Source organism: Erinaceus europaeus, chromosome 4 (assembly GCF_950295315.1).
Source record: "Erinaceus europaeus chromosome 4, mEriEur2.1, whole genome shotgun sequence".
Lineage (NCBI taxonomy): Eukaryota > Metazoa > Chordata > Mammalia > Eulipotyphla > Erinaceidae > Erinaceus > Erinaceus europaeus.
In genome coordinates this window covers 87,831,947-87,855,949 of record NC_080165.1, presented here as the reverse complement: position 1 = coordinate 87,855,949, position 24,003 = coordinate 87,831,947, and the positions used below count along the sequence as shown (strand labels likewise).

General features: G+C 37.3%; 1 protein-coding gene across 2 annotated transcripts in view; it reads right to left on the bottom strand.

Moving 5' to 3' along the window:
- HMGCLL1 (3-hydroxy-3-methylglutaryl-CoA lyase like 1) overlaps positions 1–24,003 on the bottom strand; it is a 201,917-nt gene that overhangs the window by 90,793 nt on the left and 87,121 nt on the right. For both annotated transcript variants that reach the window (XM_060190010.1, XM_007516493.3), the window contains 2 exons: positions 17,808–17,903; positions 2,310–2,458 (listed from right to left, as the gene is read on the bottom strand). In XM_060190010.1, the coding sequence (XP_060045993.1) occupies positions 2,310–2,458; positions 17,808–17,903 (245 nt within the window). The remainder of the gene's footprint in view (positions 1–2,309; positions 2,459–17,807; positions 17,904–24,003) is intronic.

The window sequence follows — 24,003 nt, the reverse complement described above, 5'->3', positions numbered from 1 at the left end:
CAAGCAGTTAAAATAATTTTTCATATGTCATTTTTAATATTCAGACTTTAAGAATTATCCTTTTAAAAATTATCCTTTTAACTACCAGGTGGCTCAGACATTCAGGACATCAATCATAGATTAAATCAATCGTTCAAAGCGATTTTCTCCTACTTTTTGATTTTAAATAGAGGACATGTTGTTTTTACAAATCTGCTGTAGTCTCTCCAAGATTCTGTTTCAAACATCTCACTCATCACCAAAGTGTCATCACTCACCACCACTATAGGGCAATGGGCTTTCTCACCTCTTTTACACTTTTCTTCTGTCCCCTCTGTGACCACAGATCTGCAAGGGGCTGAAGGCTTATGCATATTTCACCCTATTTGTTCCCTTGTTTTTTCTACATGAGTAAAATTGTCAGTTATTTTCTCCCATTCAAGGTGGTTTTATAGGAGGGGCCTTTATAATTAAACTTTATGTAAGACAATCTTTCTCATTTTATTGGGGGAGTATAATGACTTATAAGAAAGCTGTTGTCATATATGTACAGTTTCTTCTCTCCCAAATGATAGGTGTCGGCACAACTATTCCCCACCACCTAACATTTTCCTCTACCATCTTTCATAGGTCCTCACCCTTCTACCTACCCTCTTCTATCTTCTCATTTACAGTGTTGGTATCTGCTGCAATAGATCAAAGCTAGTCTGTTTATGCTTTGATATATGTAGTCACTAACACTGTGGGTTTGTAATATACATCTATGAGCATTTTAATAGTGAAAATCATAATGGTACCTCAGTGACAGTTTTATTTTTTAGTTTAATAATCCACAAAAGATATCTATGTGATCTCATTAATCACCTCAGACAGGAAGAGAAAAATATGACTATCTTATAAATTAGACCCCTATCTTGTATCTCATCATTTCAAATTTTAAAGGTCCTGACAAGCCAAGATATAAATGTTATTGCTATGAAGAGAAAATGATTTCATCAATCACCAGGTTTTGTTTTTCTTTCCTTTTTTAACTGTTTAAAACTTTAGAGAGATCATATAAAATAATCTAGATTAAAAAAATATGTCATGTGAGTTACACATTAAAGGATGATGTTAAAATGTGGACATTTCACTGCTCACTCATATATTGGTAGATGGGCAGTAGTTAGCTTACTCTGCATTTTATGTCAATGATTAGGCATGGTATCTTTTCTCAATGTGTCACAGATGTTATATAGTTTTGAGCATGTATAAAGATATACATACGCATGAATGTGTGTTTAAGGCAGGAGAATAAAACAATGGTTTTCACATCTTTAATAAAAGTTGTTATTTGTAACATATTGAAATTTTATCGTTTTGTAAAAATGTAAATGGTTTTAATGAGCATTTCGAAAACGTTGCCTCACGAACTTTAAGTCAGACAGCTGACAACATATGTTTTCTGGCTAATGATTAAGTACATGTTGATGCAGCCATTGCCATGCTAAGACTTGCGGAGGCATCTACTTCATTTTCAAGTAGTTGAACATGGTTGTCTTTTCCTTAAATGAGCATCAATAGCCTGTGATTTAAAATAATAGTACCTGAAAAACAAGACTTTAATGAAAAATAAAATCTAATCTAAGCTCTGTAAATGTTTGAGTTGGATGAAGATCATTTTCAACTACACAAATAGTGAACTCATATATTGAAACTCCTGTTTAAAAATATGAAGTGCGGGGACTGGTCAGTGGAACAAGAACCCAAGTTCAAGCCCTCACTCCCCATCTGCAGAGGAGAAGTTTCACCAGTTATGAATCAGTGGTTGCTCTTTTTTCCCTCTGTATATCCCTTCCTCTTTCAATTTCTCTCCATATCATCAAATAAATAAATACAAAAACAAGATTTAAGTAAAAAATAGGAAGTTTTTAAAAATATCCAGTAATTGTTCTTCAAGAAATAAATTTTATTGAAGAATGTAACATCTGTCTATACCAATTTTTCTCTTCCTTTCTAAGTAACACCAATACCTACTACTACTTCTGAATGTTCTTCCTTTTTTCCTCTTCTCTATGATTCTGATAGAACTGGAGTTCAGAGCCCTTTGGTCATCTTCCCCTAACATTTACCCCTCTGGGAATATGGACCAAAATTCTTTATGGGAAACAGAAGGTGAGAGTCCTGGTTCCTGTAATACGACAGTCCTCATCATAAAAGTACAACTTAGATACTCTATGACTTCTCTCTATATAAATTTATGTAAATGGCAAAAATAAGATATAAGTAATTTAGAAGTGATGTTTGCAATAGATATTACATAAAGAGAATTTTTGAAAATGCTTAAGTACCCTCGTGCTGGAATATTCATTTGCCGTGAAGACTTAACAACCTCTTCAAATTTTTCCATACTTTCTTCAATAGAACAATTAATATTCTTCTTAGTAAAAGATTCAGATGCAGCACCAAAAACTGATATCTCCGTTGCTCCAGCTGCAACCTGAACAATTTAAAGACAAAAGGCAATAATTTCAAAAATGTAATGATACTGGTAAGAATACTATTAACTATTCTATAAAGACAGACTTGTATATCTAATATCTGCTTCTGATTTAATATTAGGTTCCTCTAATATTGCCAGACCCGTCTGTGAAGTACAAAAATACAATTAGAATAATTTTACATACAGCACTCAAATCTTATAATTTAATGCTGTTTTCTTTAATTATATGCTATTATTAACTTTAAGTAAGAAAATATCATTGGACCCTGAGGGCAGATCCGAGGACATCTTGAGTACAGCTCTCATTGGATCAAAAGGACTTGGAGCTAGTTTTCATTTTTGAGAAATCCTTTAAAAAAGCTTGGGGGGGGAGGGTGTCCCAGAAGATGGCAGACTGAGAAGCTGCTAGTGGCTGAGCTCTGACCACATCTCCTGGAAACGGTAGGATTTTCTGCCTTTAGCAGGCCAGCCAATAAGGGGTCCTAGCGGTGACACCAAGGAGGTGACTATAACTTAATTTGGGTTAAGAATTAGAGTAGGGGAAAAAAATTTTTTTTTTCTTCCTTTTAATTTTCAAGCATACCTCCTTCCCTGCCCCCACCCCCATAACCAGTCCCTGGGGACCAGCTCCTTTTTTGCTAGGAGCTCCTTTTCTTTACCAAATTCCTGTCCCACCAGGGAGTATCATTAATTCTAAGTCTATACCCTTCTGAAACCTCTGGCCTTTCAGTATTCTGAAAACTATGAATCGCTACTCAAGGAAATAGAAGCTGATACCAAGAAATGGAAAGATATCCCATGCTCATGAATTGGAAGAATAAATATCATCAAAATGAATATTCTCCCCAGAGCCATATACAAACTTAATGCAATACCCATCAAAGTTCCACCATGCTTCTTTAAGAGAATAGAACAAACACTACAATCATTTATCTGGACCCTGAAAACACCAGAATTGCCAAAACCATCTTGAGGAAAAAAAACAGAAATGGAGGCATCACACTCCCAGACCTTAAACTATATTATAAAGCCATCATCATCAAAACAGCATGGTACTGGAACAAAAATAGGCACACAGACCAGTGGAACAGAATTGAAAGCCCAGAAATAAATCCCCACACCTATGCACATCTAATCTTTGATAAGGGGGCCCAAAGGATTAAATGGAAAAAGGAGGCTCTCTTCAATAAATATGCTGGGAAAACTGGGTTGTAACATGCAGAAGAATGAAATCGAACCACTTTATCTCACCAGAATCAAAAATCAACTCCAAATGGATCAAAGACCTAGATGTCAGACCAGAAACAATCAAATACTTAGAGGAAAACATTGGTAAAACAGTTTCCCACCTACACCTCAAGGACATCTTTGAAGAATCAAACCCAATTGCAAGGAAGACTAAAGCAGAAACAAACCAATGGGACTACATCAAATTGAAAAGCTTCTGCACATCCAAAGAAACTATTAAACAAACAGAGAGACCCCTCACAGAATGGGAGAAGATCTTCACAGGCCATACATAAGACAAGAAACTAATCACCAAAATATATGAAGAGCTCAGCAAACTTAGCACCAAAAAAGCAAATGACCCCATCCAAAAATGGGCAGAGGATATGAACAAAACATTCATTACAGAGGAGATACAAAAGGCTAACAAACATATGAAAAACTGCTCTAGGTCACTGATTGTCAGAGAAATGCAAATTAAGACAACACTAAGATACCACCTCACTCCTGTAAGAATGGCATACATCAAAAAGGACAGCAGCAACAAATGCTGGAGAGGATGTGGGGACAGAGGAACCCTTTTACATTGCTGGTGGGAATGTAAATTGGTACAGCCTCTGAGGAGAGCAGTCTGGAAAACTCTCAGAAGGCTAGACATGGACCTTCCATATGATCCAGTAATTCCTCTCCTGGAGTTATACCCCAAGGACTACATAACACTCAACCAAAAAGAGGTGTGTACTCCTATGTTCATAGCAGCACAATTCATAATAGCTAAAACCTGGAAGCAACCCAGGTGCCCAACAACAGATGAGTGGCTGAGAAAGCTGTGGTATATATACACAATGGAATACTATGCAGCTATCAAGAACAATGAACCCACCTTCGCTGACCCATCTTGGACAGAGCTAGAAGGAATTATGTTAAGTGAGCTAAGTCAGAAAGATAAAGATGAGTATGGGATGATCCCACTCATCAACAGAAGTTGACTAAGAAGATCTGAAAGGGAAACTAAAAGCAGGACCTGACCAAATTGTAAGTAGGGCACCAAAGTAAAAACCCTGTGGTGAGGGGTAGACATGTAGCTTCCTGGGCCAGTGGGGGGTGGGAGTGGGTGGGAGGGATGATGGGTCACAGTCTTTTGGTGGTGGGAATGGTGTTTATGTACACTCCTAGCAAAATGTAGACATATAAATCAGTAGTTAATTAATATGAGAGGGGGAAAATCAATTGTATGTCTCAAAGTTTTTCAAAACACAAACTGAATCTTTTTAATATATAGGCTGTGTATTTGACATGCAGACTCTCTCAAAAGCCTAGACCAAGTAGATCAGAAGCAACCAATAGCACAGCTATATACAAGATACTGGATACTGTACAGCAAACCATAACAAAAGGACTTTTCAAAGTTAACCCAATTACCAAATAATATGATGATAACATTAACTATCCATTGTCTTTTTGAACCCTAAGACAGCAGGAACCTCACATCTCCACTATAGAGCCCCTACTTCCCTCAGTCCTGGAACCCTTGGATAGGGCCCACTTTCCCATATGCCTCTCCCAATCCATACCAAATAATATTGCATCCGCCGATCACAACCTAACCAACGCAACGATGGCCACCTCAACATGCTTCACCTCAGACTGTGTCCAGAGACTTCACGTGTGGAATGACAACCCTTCAGCTTCATTACTCGTTCCAGATGCCATCAGGATGCTGGCCAGGCTTCCCTGGATTGAAGACCCCACCAATGTGTCCTGGAGCTCAGCTTCCCCAGAGACACACCCTACTAGGGAAAGAGAGAGGCAGACTGGGAGTATGGACTGACCAGTCAACGCCCATGTTCAGTGGGGAAGCAATTCCAGAAGCCAGACCTTCTACCTTCTGCAACCCTCAATGACCCTGGGTCCATGCTCCCAGAGGGATAGAGAATGGGAAAGCTATCAGGGGAGGGGGTGGGTTATGGAGATTGGGTGGTGGGAATTGTGTGGAGTTGTACCCCTCCTACCCTATGGTTTTGTTAATTAATCCTTTCTTAAATAAAAAAAATTTTAAAAAAGAGAAAATATCATCATTATAATAAAACACCTTAGTACTAGGAAGACATTATTTTAGGCTAATTATAAACTATAATATTCCAAATACTTCCTGATTTCTCTTACTATAGTCAGTAAAAAAATAAATTCCATCTCATTTACTTTTTGTTTTAAATTTTATATGTATTACTTAACCTAACTTCCACAGTTTCATACTTCAACTTCTGTAACATACTCCAGTGTGTCTCATTCTTTTCACTCCCTTGCCACTATTTACATTGAAACTGTTAATTAAATCAGTTTCCTCCTGTGCCTCCTTTACTCTCCATAGAGCTTCCCAACCCACATCTCAGATGTTTTGTTTTCAAATGTAAAGTTTCCTAAATTTACATCCAATTCTTAAAGTGTTCTATTAATATATCTTTAGCACTGTGCTGATACCATACTAATGCCCTAATGAATCCCTAATAATATTAGGAAAGAAACTATTGGACCAGCATAGTATCTTGCTTGGTCATGTGTGTGGACCCAGGTTCAAAAGACATCTTACCATACTGAAAAAAGCTTTGGTGCTGTGATCTATTTCACACTTTCTCTAAGTCTCTTCCTCTTGTATCTATCTAGGGGAGAGGAGACCTGTTATCTTTAATTTAACATTTAGAAATATTAATTTCTAGACCTCTACCCAAGACAAATTATTAATTTTTAAAAATATTTATCTATTGATTACTTAACTATATGCCAGTATTATCACTAATTATCATTTGTATATCCTGCTTTCTAATCCAAGATCACATAAATGAGGTGATCATTTTGTAGTTGTGAATAAATAAAAACAACTGTGGTTTAAAGAAGTTAAGTACTTCAAGGACATCTTTGATGAAACAAACCCAATTGCAAGGAATACTAAAGCAGAAACCAACCAATGGGACTACATCAAATTGAAAAGCTTCTAACAGCCAAAGAAACTATCACACAAACAAGGAGACCCCTCACAGAATGGGAGAAGATCTTCACATGGCATACATAAGACAAGAGACTAATCACCAAAATATACAAAGAGCTCAGCAAAATTAGCAACGAAAAAGCAAATGACCCCATCCAAAAATGGGCAGAGAATATGAACAAAACATTCACATCAAAGGAGATCTAAAAGGCTAACAAACATATGAAAAATTGCTCCAGTTCACTGATTGTAAGAGAAATACAAATAAAGACAACATTGAGATACCACCTCACCCCTGTCAGAATGGCATACATCAAAAAGGACAGCAACAACAAATGCTGGAAAGGCTGTGGAGACAGTGGGAATGTAAATTCGTCCAGCCTCTGTGGAGAGCAGTCTGGAGACCCAGTAATTCCTATCCTGGGGATATACCCCAAGGATTCCATAATGCCCAACCAAAAGGATATGTGCACACATGTTCATAGCAGCACAATTGGTAATAGCTAAAACCTGGAAGCAACCCAGTTGCCCAACAACAGATAAGTACCTGAGAAAGCTGTGGTGTATATACGCAATGGAATACTACGCAGCTAGTAATAACAATGAACCCACCTTCTCTGACCCATCTTGGATGGAGCTAGAAGGAATTATGTTAAGTGAGCTAAGTCAGAAAGACAAAGATGAGTATGGGATGATCCCACTCATCAACAGAAGATGAGAAAGAAGAACAGAAAGGGAAACGAAAAGCAAGATTTGACTAAATAAATGTAGAGTAGGGCACCAAAGTAAAAACCCTGTTGTAAGGGGTGGGTGGATATTTGGCTTCTGGGGCGGTGGGGGGGTTGGGGGGGACACAGTCTTTTGGTGTTGGGAATGGTGTTCATGTACACTCCTATTAAATTGTGGTCATACAAATCACTATTTAATTAATATGAGAGAGGAAAAATTGATTGTATCTTGCACTTTTTTAAGCACAGACTGAGTCTTTTTAATACATAGGCTGAGTCTTTGATATGTTGACTCTCTTAAAAGCCTAGACCAGAGAGAACAGAAACAACTGGTGGCACTGCTATATACAAGATGTTGGCTATTATACAGCAAATCCTAACAAAGAGACTTTTCAAAGTTAATCCAATTACCAAATAATGTAATGATAACAATAACTATCCATTGTCTTCTTGAACCCTAAGACAGCAGAAACCTCACATTTCCACTATAAAGCCTATATTTCCCCCAGTCCTGGAACCTTAGGGTGGGGTGCACTTTCCTGCATGATTCTCTCGATTAATATCAAATAATATTGCATCTACCGATCAGAACCTAATCAATGCAATGAGTGCCACCATACCATGCTTCACTTCAGACTGTCTCCAGAGACTTCAGGTGTGGAATGATAAACCTTCTACTTCATTACTTGGATGAGACCTTTCCTTTCACAGTATTTTCTAATTCCATTCCAGGTGGTTCACTTCCTAACAAAGTCCCCAAACCTAGATATAGACTAGGTCCCCTGAGATAGAGCATATGTTAACAAGTATCCATAAACTAGGGCAAAATATATACCTGAAAGCAAAAGTACACAATAGTCTACACTGAGTACCCCCCAACACTTCATCTGCACTGTTCCAGCCTTTAGGTCCATGATTGTTCAACAATTTGTTTGGCTTTGTATGTTAACTCTCTTTTCAGCCACCCGGTTCCAGATGTCAGCATGATACCGACTAGACTTCCTTGGACAGACGACCCCATCAATGTGTCCTGGAGCTCCGCTTCCCCAGAGACCCACCCAACTAGGGAAAGAGAGAGGCAGACTGGGAGAATGGATCCACCAGTCAACACCCATGTTCAGCAGGGAAGCAATTATAGAAGCCCAACCTTCCACCTTCTGCAACCCACAATGACCTTGGGTCCATACTCCCAAAGGGATAAGAATGGGAAAGCTAACAGGGGAGAGGATGGGATATAGAGATCTGGTGGTGGGAACTGTGTGGAGTTGTACCCCTCCTATCCTACGGTTTTGTTAATGTCTCCTTTTTTTAATAAATAAAAATAAAAAAGAAAAAGAAAGAGGTTAAGTAGCTAGCTGGCACTATGTTACAAACTAGAAAAACTTCTGGAGCTACAATGAGCCAAGGTGCCTTGATTCATGAGCTCTATTTCTTATTCTCTATCAAATGTTGTTCTTTGAAGGTAGATATATTTTCTTTATTATTAGGACTAGATGGCAACAATATATATATAATTCCTTTTTTTAAATTTTTTACTTATTTATTTTATTTTTGCCTCCAGGGTTATCACTGGGGTTCGGTGTCTCCACTATGAATCCACCACTCCTGGAGGCCATTTTTCCCATTTCGTTGCCCTTTTTTGGTTGTTATTGTTATTGTTATTGTTGTTACACCTGTTGTTGTTGTTGTTGGATAGGACAGAGAGAAATGGAGAGTTGAGGGGAAGACAGAGAGGGGGAGAGAAAGACAGCTGCAGACCAATTTCATCACTTGTGAAACAACCTCCCCAGCAGGTAGGGAGCTGGGAGTTTGAACCGGGATCTTTGCAACAGTCCTTGTGCTTTGCATCATGTGTGTTTAACCTGCTGTGCAACCGCTCAGCCCTCTATATAATCATTTTTAAAATACTTTTATGCACTCAAAGAACAATTCAGAGGCAAAAGGCAATACTCGTATGTGTGAGGTTCTGCGTTCTATCCCCAGAATTGCATATTCAAAGTGATAATCTGGGCCTTTCTTTCATATTCACTCACAAACTCTCTTACTCATTCAATAAATCTTCAAATTAAAAAAGTAAGATTCCTTTTAATTTATAATTCTACATAACTAAAATCACAGCTTAAACAAGATACAGTCAAATAACACTGACAACCTCAAGTTTATACAACATAGTCCCAAATATATACTTGAAAAATTAATAGCAGAAACAGCTATAGCAAAACTTCTATAAGACCACATATTCATATCACTTTAGACCTTCACTTAAAAACGTAGTCTTCAGATTCTGTTGAAGTATAATTGACTTTACATCACACAAAATTAAAATGTACAATATATTCAACTTTTATTAACATTTCAAAATGATCACCATAGTGGCTTGGTGGTGGCTCGCCTGGTTGAGCACACACATTACAGTGTACAAGGACATGGGTTCAAGCCCCTTGCCCCCACCTGCAAAGGGAAGGGAGATTCATGAATGGCAAAACAGTACTGCAGGTATCTCTCTCTCCCTGTCTCCCCTTCCTGCTAAATTTTTCTCTTTATCCAAAATTAAAAAAAAACATATATCTTTAAAAATTTAAATCTTTTAAAAATGTCATATTTACCACCTGTCACCATCCAAAGGTATCTTTTCCACAGTGAGAATGTTTCAGATTTGCTTTATCAACCTTCAAATTCATATTGTAATGTTATTACTTTTTTGATAGAGACAAACAGTGAGTGAGTGAGACTAGAAACCAAATGTTTCCTTCAATAAAGTAGGGGTCAGCCTTGATCCTAGGTAGTAAGCATGACAAAGTATTGCCCTACCCAAGTGTCTATTTAGCTGGCCCTACTGTGGTATTATTAATCAAAATATAAAAGTTATATACTATAGTCCTTTGAATTATTATAACTGAAATTTCAGTCCCTCATGGGTTCTTTTGTGCTCAGTTTGCCTCACAACACTACCAAATCTTATCAGGCAAAAAAAAAAAAAAAAACAATTTTCTTTATGAGTCTTGATTTTTGGATTCCACATGTAAGTGATTCATATTTATATCTCTTTCTATTATGCATTTCATTTAGCTAAGTACCCTTAGGATTCATCTATACAGACATAAATAATAAGATTTCATTACTTTATGTGGCTGAATAATATTAATAATATCCATGTACATGTGTACATACCACTGCTTTTATCTCTATACATCTATCAGTAAAATATTTCCAATTCTTGGTTAGTCCAGCGGTAGCACAACAGGTTAAGTGCATGTGGAGCGAAGTGCAAGTACCGGTGTAAGGATCCCTGTTAGAGCCTCTGGCTCCCCACCTGCAGGGAGTCACTTCACAGGCGGTGAAGCCGGTCTGCAGGTGTCTATCTTTCTCTCCCCCTCTCTGTCTTCCCCTCCTCTCTCCATTTCTCTCTGTCCTGTCTAACAAAGACGACATCAATAACATCAATAATAATAACTACAACATAAAACAAGGGCAACAAAAGGGAATATATATATATATATATATATATATATAATACTACAATGATTATACATATGAATATAGCCTTTCAAATTAGGGTTTTTGCATTATTTGGATAAATACTCAGAAGTAGATTTGCTGGATTATATAGTACTTCTGATTTTAATATTTTGAGCAACCACCATGCTGTTTACCACAGTGGCTGTATCAATTTACATTTACATTAACAGGGCAAAAGATGCCTTTTTGTCACATCCTCAGTAATACTTGTTAATTTTTTTTCATCTTGATACTAGCTATTCGGACAGGTGTCAGATGATTTTGGGGTTTTTGACTCAGATCTCCTTGATGATTATCATACAATTGTTGGTCATCTGTGTCTTTGGAAAAATATTAAAATATTCTACCCATTTTTAATTGGTTAAGCTGTATGCATTCTTCATATATTTTGCAGATTATTTCTCCCTTTCATTCTTCTGTCTTTTCATTTCTGTACAGGAGCTTTTTAGTCTGATGTAGGTCATTTTTGTTTAATTTTGCTCTTGTTACACTTGAGTTGAAACCTTATCCACGAAATCACTTGAACTGATAAAAGTTTTATGATTCTAAGTCTTATAGGTAAGTCTTTACTTTGAGGTAATGTGTCTGGTGAAAATAGTGGTCTCATTTCTTCTGAATGTAAAATTGTTGCTATCATCATGGGCCCCAAGGAACATACCGAAAATAGACTTTCTAGCTTCTTTTCATGCTAAAATCCTTATTCCCATCTACTCTATCCCTACCTTTTGGTTCTTGTTTATTAAACATTTTGTCCTGCTTTATATCTCAACTGCCTTTTAGACACCAAGTTGTGAATGACTTTATCCTGAACTACTTTGGCAGACAATCTCACCAATGTGTCCCAAAACCTCACTTCTCCAGAGCTCTACCCCACTAAAGAAAGTTAATGTATGGGTCAACTTGCCAGCACCCATGCCCAGCAAAGAAGCAATTACAGAAATTAGACCTTCCGCCTTCTTCATCCCAAAAAGAAATTTGGTCCACACTCCCAGAGGGGAAGAAATGTTAGGGAAAGATAACCAGAAGGCTCTGAACTCCAACTTTATCAGGGCACAGAGAGGGAAGAGGGAAATAAAAAAGGTAGGACACTCATAAGTCATAGATGTGACTTAGGAAGAGAAGGCGGGACCATAGAAAATAAATGGGCATTTTAAAATCTTTTTTTTTTAATTTTACTTATTTTCCCATTTGTTGCCCTTGTTGTTTTTATTGTTGTTGTAGTTATTATTGTTGTTGTCATTGTCAGGACAGAGAGAAATGAAGAGAGGAGGGGAAGACAGAGAGGGGGAGAGAAAGATAGACATTGCAGACCTGCTTCACTGCCTGTGAAGCGACTCCCCTGCAGGTGGGGAGCAGGGTGTTCGAACTGGGATCCTTATGCAAGTCCTTGCTCTTCGTGCCAAGTGTGCCCAACTCCCGCATTTTTTAAATATATATAAAATGGAAGTATTGACAAGACCATAGGTGAAGAGGGGTACATTTCCATATAATTCCCACCACCAGAACTCTGTATCCAATCCCCTTCTTTGAAAGCTTTCCTATTCTTTGTCCCTCTGGGAATACGGACCTAGAATCATTATGGGGTGCAAAAAGGTGGGAGGTCTGGCTTCTGTAATTTCTTCCATGCTGAACATGGGTGTTGACAGGTCAATCCATACTTTTAGCCTGTCTCTTTCTTTCCCTAGTGGGGTAGGGATCTGGGGAGGCAAATTTATATAAATATAGAGAGATAGTTACAGAAATAATAGTCAACCCCCATCTGTGATCTTAGGAGAACTAGTGTGTTTTCCCATGGATGGAAACTCAAAACTCTGGCGGTGGGAAAGGCATGGAATTGTGTCGTTTTCGACGGGTTAGGTTGTTTTCACCGGGCTGGCTTCACGGGCAGGTAACAGACGACCAGGGACTCATAGTTGAGCTGTAGGCAGTATCTCTTTATTCATGCAGGACGCAGCACAATCTAAGCCGAGCTGAGCTAAACTAAAGGTAAAGTACTCTAAAACTCACAATGCTGTCTTTATATATACTTGACAAGTAGGGTGGAAACAGGGTGTGACATAGAGAGGGTGGAGAGAAAAGTGACTGGTGACAATCAGAGTGTGACAAGGAGGGGGGGTGGAGCAAAAACATATCATGAAACAGTGGGGATTGAACCAATGCCCTGGAGGGAGGTGCTTGTTAACAGCGGTTATATAAATAGAATGAAGTGGTTATGTAAATAGAATAGTGTTAAGCAGGGGGGATTTAAACCAAATGAAACAGAAGGGGTCTCATGCATACCAACAATTCCCCCTTTCTTTTTAACTAATGGCCATTGTGGGGTGAACAGAAACGTATATCCTACAGGCGTTTTCAAAAGAACTGGCATAAGACATGGAAAACAAAATAGGCGAGCAGCAATAACCAGTGTGATGCCAAGTGGAGCTTTTCTTGCCTCAAAGGGCAAGGCCTAGCAGGCGAAAGGGCATTTCTTGCCTCTGGGAACGCTTCATGCCTCTGGGGGCATCTCTTGCCTCAAAGGGCGTTTCCTGCCTCTGTGGGCATCTCTTGCCTCTTGGGGCGCTTCACGCCTCTGTGGGCATAACCTAATAAGGAGGGGGAGTTTTCTGCCTCTGGGACAGAGCCTGCAGGCGAGGGGACATGGTCTATAAAGTCTCAAGGCAACTGGCTGAAGTTAGTCTTTGAGAAACACAGCAGCGTGTACCAGTAAGTCCGATGGAGGTGTCAGTCCAAAGTAGCTGACCACAGAAGAAAATGCCAAGGGATGAAACGCTGTACGTCTTGTCTTGATGGGGAATGTCGGCCACCAGAATTCTGCTTTTCTGTAGAGAGTGAGCTTTGGAGTCTGTGAATCTGTTTCTTCAGGTCATGCCAGGTCTCATCATTGGTTTCCGGGGGCGATGTCAGAGAACAGGGGTCCAAATGGATTTCCAGAAATTTCCATTTGAGTAGATGCTTTTTCATGTGAAGACTTTGACAGCTGAAATTCACTTACTTGTCAAACAAAACTTGTAGCAGATTAGAAGTTTACTATAATTGATAACTCCATTAAAATTGGAAGTCCTTTCTAGTATGATTTTAAGGTTGTTTAAACAGTTTAAACTCAATAAAATGTGGAAAGGTAAACAGAAGAACCACGGTTAAAAGCCTCAGGCATGAGAATAATTAACATAATCATTGCACTATCTGCCCCACCCATAACTCATACAGTTTTCAGGATTAAATGTTTCAGATTCATGTCAAGACGTAAAAGAGAAATCAAAGGAGGGAAAAAACAATTTTTTGCATTGTTTCTGGATGTCTCTAGAAATCATGGCTGCGTCCAGCATTTTTTTTTTAAGTCAATGTCAAACAAAAATTCAGTCATTCAAATCATTCTCTTATGAAACGCAACTTGAACCAGATTATCAAGATCTCACCATGTAGGATTAAGAATCCCCGGAGGGCGACCTAGTCCAAAAAGGTCCTCGAAATTCCATTTAGGGTGTTTCTGACTGTTCCTGCTGGATTGCTTCAGGCACCCATTTTTAAAAGTGTCTTCCCATCGAAGAAAGTATCCAATCAGGAGAGTAGAACTAACCACATGTCTCCATACTTGGGAACTGCCAGGGTACTCGAGAATGTTCTTCAAATTAGAGTCCTTCTCCATGGGAAACATTCGAGAAGAAGTCCAGAAAGTCCCAGGGGAAATCCCCATGCATATCCCAAGTTCTATGATCACAGTCATAAAGAACCAAATTGTGGCCCGGAGCAAAATGTAGTCCTTTTCCTCAGGAAACATGGGAGAGGGAATCCAGAAAGTCCAAGGAGAAATCTCCGTGCATCTCCCAGGCTCTATGATCCCGGTCATAAGAAACCAAAGTTCCCAGTCAGGGAACCGAAATGTGGCCCAGAGTAAAATGTTCCAGAGACAGACTAACTGTCTCATGATGAAACAGTAGAGGCTTTGGCAAACCTCTTCGTAAGTAAAAGAGAAGACCATAGTGCATAGGTAGGCAAAGTCTTCACTTATCTGGGAGTTGCGCAGGTCTGGTCCCACGTTGTTGCGCCATATGTCGTTTTCGACGGGTTAGGTTGTTTTCACTGGGCTGGCTTCACGGGCAGGTAACAGACGACCAGGGACTCATAGTTGAGCTGTAGGCAGTATCTCTTTATTCATGCAGGACGCAGCACAATCTAAGCCGAGCTGAGCTAAACTAAAGGTAAAGTACTCTAAAACTCACAATGCTGTCTTTATATATACTTGACAAGTAGGGTGGAAACAGGGTGTGACATAGAGAGGGTGGAGAGAAAAGTGACTGGTGACAATCAGAGTGTGACAAGGAGGGGGGGTGGAGCAAAAACATATCATGAAACAGTGGGGATTGAACCAATGCCCTGGAGGGAGGTGCTTGTTAACAGCGGTTATATAAATAGAATGAAGTGGTTATGTAAATAGAATAGTGTTAAGCAGGGGGGATTTAAACCAAATGAAACAGAAGGGGTCTCATGCATACCAACAGAATTGTACTCCTATTATTCTGTAATTTTGTAAATCAGTATTAGATCACTAATAAAAAATTTACAAATGCTGCTATCCTGTTATCCCAAAATTTATTTAAGATAGTACCTTTTCCATGGTCTATATTATTACAACCCATACCATAAATTAATTGACCATACACTGGTGTGATCACTTACTATGGTCCATTAATCTACATGTTTATTTTCATATCAATTTGACCGAACACCGTATCTTTGTAATGTAGTTGAAATCGAGGAGGTTATGTTTTCAGTTTTTTTCTTTATTGTTTTCAATTTGGATTTGGCTATTCAAGTCTTTTATGATTTAATGCAAATTTCAAAATTGTGAAGATGTCACAGGCATTTTAGTGAACACTTTATTGAATCTATAATCACTCTGAGTAACATGAACATTTAAACTATTATCCTAAGTTCATAAGAACAGAATATGTGTGCATTTATGTCTTAAATTTCTCTTATGATTGTTATAGTTTTCGGTATGCAGCTATTTCACCTCTTTGGTCAAATTCATTGATTGGATATTTATTCTTTTTGATAAAATTTTAAATGATATTGTTTCCAATTTTTTTTCTCAGTCTTAATTCCATCATTTCTGAATCAAAGCTTTGTTGGGTTTATTATTAGCTGGGTACCTTTTTCTTCTTTTTTCTATTGATGCTGTTGCTAAGGTCCTGTTGTATGATATTGAAAAGGAGCCTAAGTTGGGGTGCAATAGTGTTTTTCAGACACTTACCACAGGGAGAAAAGAAATTATACCGTGTCCACAACTGTACTGTAAACCACTAGCCCTGAAACAAAATGATTTTGAAAAAAAAAAGATATTTCTTGTTAGTCTCCACAGCTTCACCTCTCTAGACTAACTTCTTACCTTTCTCTCTTCTCAACTTTTAGAATGAGAATGTTATTCCACAAAATGCATTTCCATACTTTCTTATTTTTTCTTTTTAAAGTTCCATTTTTCCTTTTGCTGTTCTCTGCTCAATCTGATCTGCTGTTGTGCTTACTGGTGATATTTTTTAGTTATTACTGTATTATTTGATGAACCTCACTTACACTTGTGAGTTCACTGACCATATATATGACCACTACTGAGGGATAAATTATTATTTTTTAAAAATTTTTTCAGAACATTATTCTGACTTTCTACTTGACATTTTCTTTCCATGCATTCGCTTTCAAAAGCAAAACAGTCATTTCTCTTAAGAGTTACATGTATAAAGTGAACTTTATTACTTAATCTTGTCCTTTCTTCTTGTTGTTTCTCAAACAATTGTGACAGTCTAGCAGTCTGAGTTTATTTTATTTATTTATTTATTTTTGCCACAAGAGTTTTCTCTGGACCTCACACCTGCATGGTTCTACCATTCCTCAAAAAATACTTTATTTTTTTGTCATTTAAGATAGAAAGTGAGAGAGGAAAAGACACCACAGCACTGTCACAGCACTCTTGAGGCTTCCCCTGTGCATATACTTCTATTTAAAGACCACAGACTTGAACCTGGTTCTATTCACATAACATTTCCTCTATCAGTAGAGCTATCACTAGTGCTCCCTGCCTGATTTTTCTTCTTGATGGGTTCCACAATTTATCTCTTCAAAATTTCAGATACCTTGGGGGTGCCAAAACTCAAGTCACTTTGATCACAGGCCAGGTGCTCAGGTAGCATTCAGTTAGTTAAAGAGACAGATAAAATACACTTATTAGCTCTACCTAAAGTAATTAAGTAATTATAGTAATAGGAGCTAGGCAGTGCCTTACCTGAACACACACATTACAGTGCACAAATACCTAGGTTCAGTTCTCAATCCTCACCTGCAGGGGAGAAACTTTGCAAGTGTTGAAACAGTTCTACAGGTATCTGTTTCCTCCTTCCCTTTTGATTTAAGCTTCTCTAGTAACATACTATAGAAATGATCCCTGAAGGTCTATGTCTTCGATTTAAGTTTCAAGCTTCTATTCTAAATTATCAATTCTAAAAATTTTAAATCTCTATTTTAAATACATAAAAGATTTTTAAAAATTAAATAATGGTAACAGGAAGACAGCTGACAAGAGAACATATTATAATAATAATATTAAGTTGATAATTATATGCTATATTATATAGTCCTTATCTAAGAAGGAAAAACAAAATAGAACTTCAAAATGGATACTTGTACTTTGTGTTTTGTTAAACTGGAAGAACCACATAAGGAAAGACTATAGTCACAAAATTATGCCCTAAGATTATCTTTACATGTTACCATTAGTATTAACACAGAATTTATGTAGGATGGTAAATCAGTTACATATGATAGCTAGAACTCTATAAAGATATATAAAACTATTAGTAGTGTTCAGAAAAATTAGTAGCATACTCACAGCACGATGAAAACCCTGGAGATTTGGAGTAAGGACAGGATATCGAACTCCTGGATATCGATAAATTCCTCTCAGTACTTCAGTGTGATCTGCCATCTTTAATATAAGTTGATTATTTATAAATAGCCTATTAAGCATGCTTTTAGTTTTTCCAGTAGGTTATTAAAATTACCGATACATAAGCAATTATATTCGATGAAGTAACAAATGTTTGAAATGAAGAAAAACCTGTTTATGTGGCTAGAGATAAGTAGACTTCAGTAACAGGTCTGTGTTTTAATATATTAATATAGAAATATCTTGTTAGATGAACAAGGTTTTTAGAAGGAGATAAAACATGAGAACAGAAATAAATGAAGATTAACTAAACCAAGAACAGTTCTTCAGAAAGATAAACAATATTGACAGATCCTTAGCTAGATCAATAAAAAAAAGAGAGGACTCTAATATGATCTGGAAAGAAAGATGAGAAATTACAATGGATACCACAGAAACACAAAGAACATTGAGAGACTATTTTCAAGAATTATGCCAATAAGCTGGAGAATGAAATGAAAAACCTAAAAATTATTAAAAACATATATTCTCCCATGATTTAATAAGGAAAAAAACAGCAAGCCTGAAAGACCAATTACAAGCAGAAAATTAACACTGTAATTAAAATTTTCCCCAGCCAAAAAAAAAAAAAATCAGTGCCCCAGAACAGATGTTTTACCAGTGAATTCTACCAAATCTTTTATTGTGATCTAATACTTCTCACTTTTAAGTGTTTCAGAAATACTTAATATAAGGTAATACTCCATACTTGTTCAGTGAAACTAATATTATTTGGATACTAAAAGCTGGCAATGCTGAAACAAAACTACAGAAAAGTCTCTCTAAAGATTTATAACTGCTTAGATCATTGGCAATATCTGAGCAAATTGGCTGCAGTTTCATATTAAAAGATTGCAGGATCAAAATGGGCGACATTTTGTCCTTTGGGACAAAATGGATAGAACTGGAGGTGATTATGCTTAATAAAATCAGTAAAGAGATTAAAGACAACTACAAGATGGTTAAACTCATATGTGGAATCTAGAGTTCTGACTGGCATGAAAAATTCACCCTCCCAAACCCAAACAAAACAGAAACAAGGAAAATGTAAGATTTGTAAGAATGATGGTGGTTGGGAGTCGGGCTGTAGCGCAGCGGGTTAAGCGCAGGTGGCGCAAAGCACAAGGACCGGCATAAGGATCCCGGTTCGAACTCCGGCTCCCCACCTGCAGGGGAGTCGCTTCACAGGTGGTGAAGCAGGTCTGCAGGTGTCTATTTTTCTCTCCTCCTCTCTCCATTTCTCTCTGTCCTATCCAACAACGACAAAAACAATAATAACTACAACAATAAAACAACAAGGGCAACAAAAGGGAATAAATAAATTAAATAAATATAAAAAATAAATAAATAAAAATTTTTAAAAAAAGAATGATGGTGGTTATCTTTGGGAGGTTGGGGGTAAGGATACAGAACTTTGGTGATGGGCATGGTAGGGAAATATATACTGTAAATTTACAATCATGTAATAAACTAAGAACAAATAAAAATATATTTTAAAATGTTACACATGTAACAACTATTGTATTTTACCATTAATGTTCCTAGTAAAGGGGAAAAAAAATCACAGGGTTGGAAAGATAGTTCATCTCTATACATGTACCTCTACTACCAAGTATAGAACTCAGATTGAAACCCCAGAGTCACATGGGAGGTGTTATTCCAATGGAGTAATCTCTACTACCAAGTATAGAACTCAGATTGAAACCCCAGAGTCACATGGGAGGTGTTATTCCAATGGAGTAATCTCCAATGCTGTGGTCTTTCTTATTCTCTATATATTTCTATCTGAATGAAAGAGTGGCCCTGAATAGTGAAATAAGAAAGGTACACTGTTTACTAACTAGTTTGTACATCAACTTCAATTTCTTCAGAGGTGTAAGACTAGTTCAACATATGCAAATCAACACAGCAAAAGGAAAGCCAAAGATTACATGGTTATATTAACAGATGTAAGGAAAGCTTTTGAAAAGATCCAGTGTCCATAGATGATAAGGAGAGTGGATGGATAGGCTGTTGAGAACCTGGTGTATGGTGGAGGAAAAGGATCTAAGATGGGACTGAGAATGTTTTGCAGGCATTTATCATTAAGAGATAAATTTTACCCATCTGTCAACAACTGTACTGTAAACCATTAATCACCAAAAAAATGATAAAAAGGAAATATATTTGTCCCTCTATTAAAATAGTGAAGGGGAGGGTGGCCATTGGGCTTCCCGGCACGGCGGGGTGGGTGGTGGGGATAGGACACAGTCTTTTGGTGGTAGAAGTGGTGTTTATGTACAATCCTATTAAAGTGTAAACATATAAACCACTATTTAATTGATATAAGAGGCAAAAAATTGATCATATGTCTAGAACTTCTTAAAACACAGACTGAGTCTTTTAAATACATAGGCTGTCTTTGATATGTTGTCTCTTCCACAAGCCTCCCACAAGACCAGGGAGAACAGAAGCAACCGGTAGCACAGCTATATACAAGATGCTGGGTATTATACCCCAAACCCTAACAAAGGGACTTTCCAAAGTTAACCCTATCATCAAATAATGTGACGATAACAATAACTATCCATTGTCTTCTTGAACCCTAAGACAACAGGAACCTCACATTTCCACTATAGAGCCTGTATTTCCCCCAGTCCTGGAACCTTAGGGTGGGGCCCACTTTTCTGCATGCTGCTCTCAATTCAAATCAAATAATATTGCATCCGAAGATCACAACCTAATCAACGCAACAAGTACCACCCCAGCATGCTACACTTCAGACTGTGACCAGAGACTTCAGGTATGGAATGACAACCCTTCAGCTTCATCACTCGGGTGAGACCTTTCCTTTCATAGTATTCTCTAATTCCATTCCAGGTGTTCCACTCCCCAATAAAGTCCCCAAACCTAGATATAGACCAGGTCCCCTGAGATAGAGCATAGATTCACACATGCCCATAAACTAGGGAAAACTATATACCTGAAAGCAGAAGTACACAAGAACATGCAGGGAATACCCCCAACACTTCACTTGCACTATTCCAGTCTTTAGATCCATGAGTGTTCAACAATTTGTTTGGCTTTGTATGTTAACTTTCTTTTCAGCCACCAGGTTCCGGATGCCAGCAAGATGCTGACCAGACTTCCCTGGACAGACGACCCCATCAATGTGTACTGGAGCTCCACTTCCTCAGAGCCCCATCCTACTAGGGAAAGAAAGAGGCAGACTGGAAGTATGGATCGACCAGTCAACGCCCATGTTCAGCAGGGAAGCAATTACAGAAGCCAGACCTTCCACCCTCTGCAACCCACAACAACCCTGGATCCATACTCCCAGAGAGATAGAGGATGGGAAAGCTATCATGGGAGGGGATGGGATATGGAGATCGGGTTATGGGAATTGTGCGGAATTGTACCCCTCTTATTCTATGGTTTTGTTAATGTCTCCTTTCTTAAATAATAAAAAAATAGTGCTATTAAAACTATAGAAACACTGGCAGAATTAAATTGAACCCTCCTTTCATAAACCTCATAAAGTTAACATAAAATGTTTTAAAGGTTTAAACATAAGGCTTGATACCATAAAATTCCTGGGGAAAATTGTAAACAAGAAATTCCTCAATATTAGTTTTGGCAATAGTTCTTATAGCCATGATGCCAGTTACAAAAACAAGCAACTCAATAATCAATATATGGGACTACATCATATTTAAAATATTAATAGCAAAGTAAAATAATCTAAATAAATGAAAAGACAAGCTATAATGTGGGAGAATATTTTGCATTCATTGTGTAAGATATTTATGTAGAAAATATATAATGAACTCTGAAACTCACAGGTTAAAAAAGGAAAGAAGAGAGCCAGCAGTAGCATGCACATAACCATTCACAAGGACCTGGGTTCAAGACACCAACCTAGCCCCCATTCCTGACTGGGAGGGGGGCTTTACAAGTAATGGAGCAATGCTAAAGGCATCTCTCTCTCTCTTTTTTTTAAATCTCCCTGCCTCTCATTCCCCCCAGTTCTATCAGAAATAATAATAAAAAGATGACCATCTTGAGTGATGGAGCCCTCATACAGGCATCAAGTCCCAAAAATAACCCTTGTGGTGATGGAAAGAGAGAGAGGAATGACACTATACTGATATTTTTCTAGAGAGGGCATCATAATGATTAAGAAATACATGAAACAATGCTCAATATAATTAATCATTAAGGAAATAGAATTTGAAACTATTAGATATCATCTTACTCATGTCAGAAGAGATAATAGATTTGTTGATGAGCATTTGATGAAAAATGTACCATTAATTACTGTTGATGGGAATGTGGAAAAGCATGATTGCTCCTCAAAGATGTATAGATTGGTTATATTATCCAATAATTTAACATCTGAGTATATACTTAAAGGGAATGAAATCTGGATACCAGAAATACTTGATTCTCATGCTTTTTTGTTTAAATTCTTTTAAAAAAATTTTATTTACTTTTATTTTATGTACATTTATTTTATTTATTTTAATGAGATAAATAGAGAAATACACAGAAACATCAGAGCACTGATCAGCTCTAGCTTTTGGTGGTGTTGTGGATTGAACTGGGAACCTCAGAGCCTTAAGCATGAGAGTCTTCTGCATAACCATGTTGCTATCTCCCAGCCTAATGGTCATATTTAATATACCATTTTTATAATACTCAATGTATATAGACAAATCAGGTATACCAGAAACTAATAGATAAAATGTATGAAATATATGCATGGGATTGAGAAATAACATTCACTTGAGGCAGATGAATAGATTTTGAGCACATTATACTGATTTAAGTCAGAAAGAGGTTCATATGTGTCAAGTAAATTTGATCACCAGCATCATATGTTGCAGTATTATGATAATTCTTGCTCTCATTCTCTTCCAACCCTTATCTTTCTCAATAATAACTCTTTTAAAAAATCAAACCCAAAGGAAAAACATACTGTAAAAATGGTATCCACCAAAGGAAAGGAAGAGAGAGATTAACAGGGAAGATAGATAGTATTAAACAGTGAAGATTTGAAACAAGCACAAATAAGTTTTGGGATTTAATGTGCTATGTTATAAATACAGACAATAAGAGTGTACTCTGGTGATATGATGTGATATACATTGTCCTTATTGCCTAAATGACAACTACTAACATATCACAATATGTAGACTACATCAAAGTAATATACTGTACATCTTATATTTAACAAAATGTAACACATCAAATAAAACAATGAGAATATAAAGAACAACACTTTTTGAAGAAAAAAAAATACTTGCCTTTCTACTTTTCTTTTTCTCTTCCAACATCAGTCACATTAAGTTTTGATGTGATTCTAATGTCTAAGGTTTAACTATTTTTCAGCAATAAAGAATTGTTTCATTACTCTGATATTTTGACATTTTAACACAAAATTTTCAACATCTGGCTTGATTTAGCATATTTTTAGGACTTTACTATGATTTTTCATTTAATATAATAAAAAATTACTCATGATTTTGCTGGTAACATACTTTGTCATCATCTGGCCACAGTATGGGAACAGCAATACTTATGTCTATCTAGCAAACAAAACAAGCTACACCATAATTAATCAATTTTTTAGGTATCCACATTTTTCTATGAATTCAAGGAAGTATTTGTGGCTCAATCTGCAAATTTTAAAGTTATACATAGGGTCACAAGGTGTTGTATGCTTTACATTGGTTTGGTCTAGCTCTCCCCCTGCCAGGAAAATTGGTTTAGTCCTGGCAGTTTCACGGGCCGCTTGTCCCCGCCCCAAAGAACCCCGACAGAGTTTGAGACTTCTTGGTGCCGCCATGTGAGAAGGATGCAGGAGAGTTCTGTTTGGTGATTAGTTTGGGTTAGTTTATGAATCGTTGTTCGTGAATAAAGAAATACAGCTTCCCGGCCCAGCCGCGTGTCTCTGGTCGTCTCTGTTACCCGCCCGTGAAGCCAGCCCGGATAAAACAACAAGGATAGCATTTAATAAGAATTTTCTTTATAGGTTTGGTTTTGTTTGCTAATAAGATGAATGCTTACATTTGAAAAGTCAGCATATTTAGACAAATTAAGGATAGTGTAAGTGACTTAT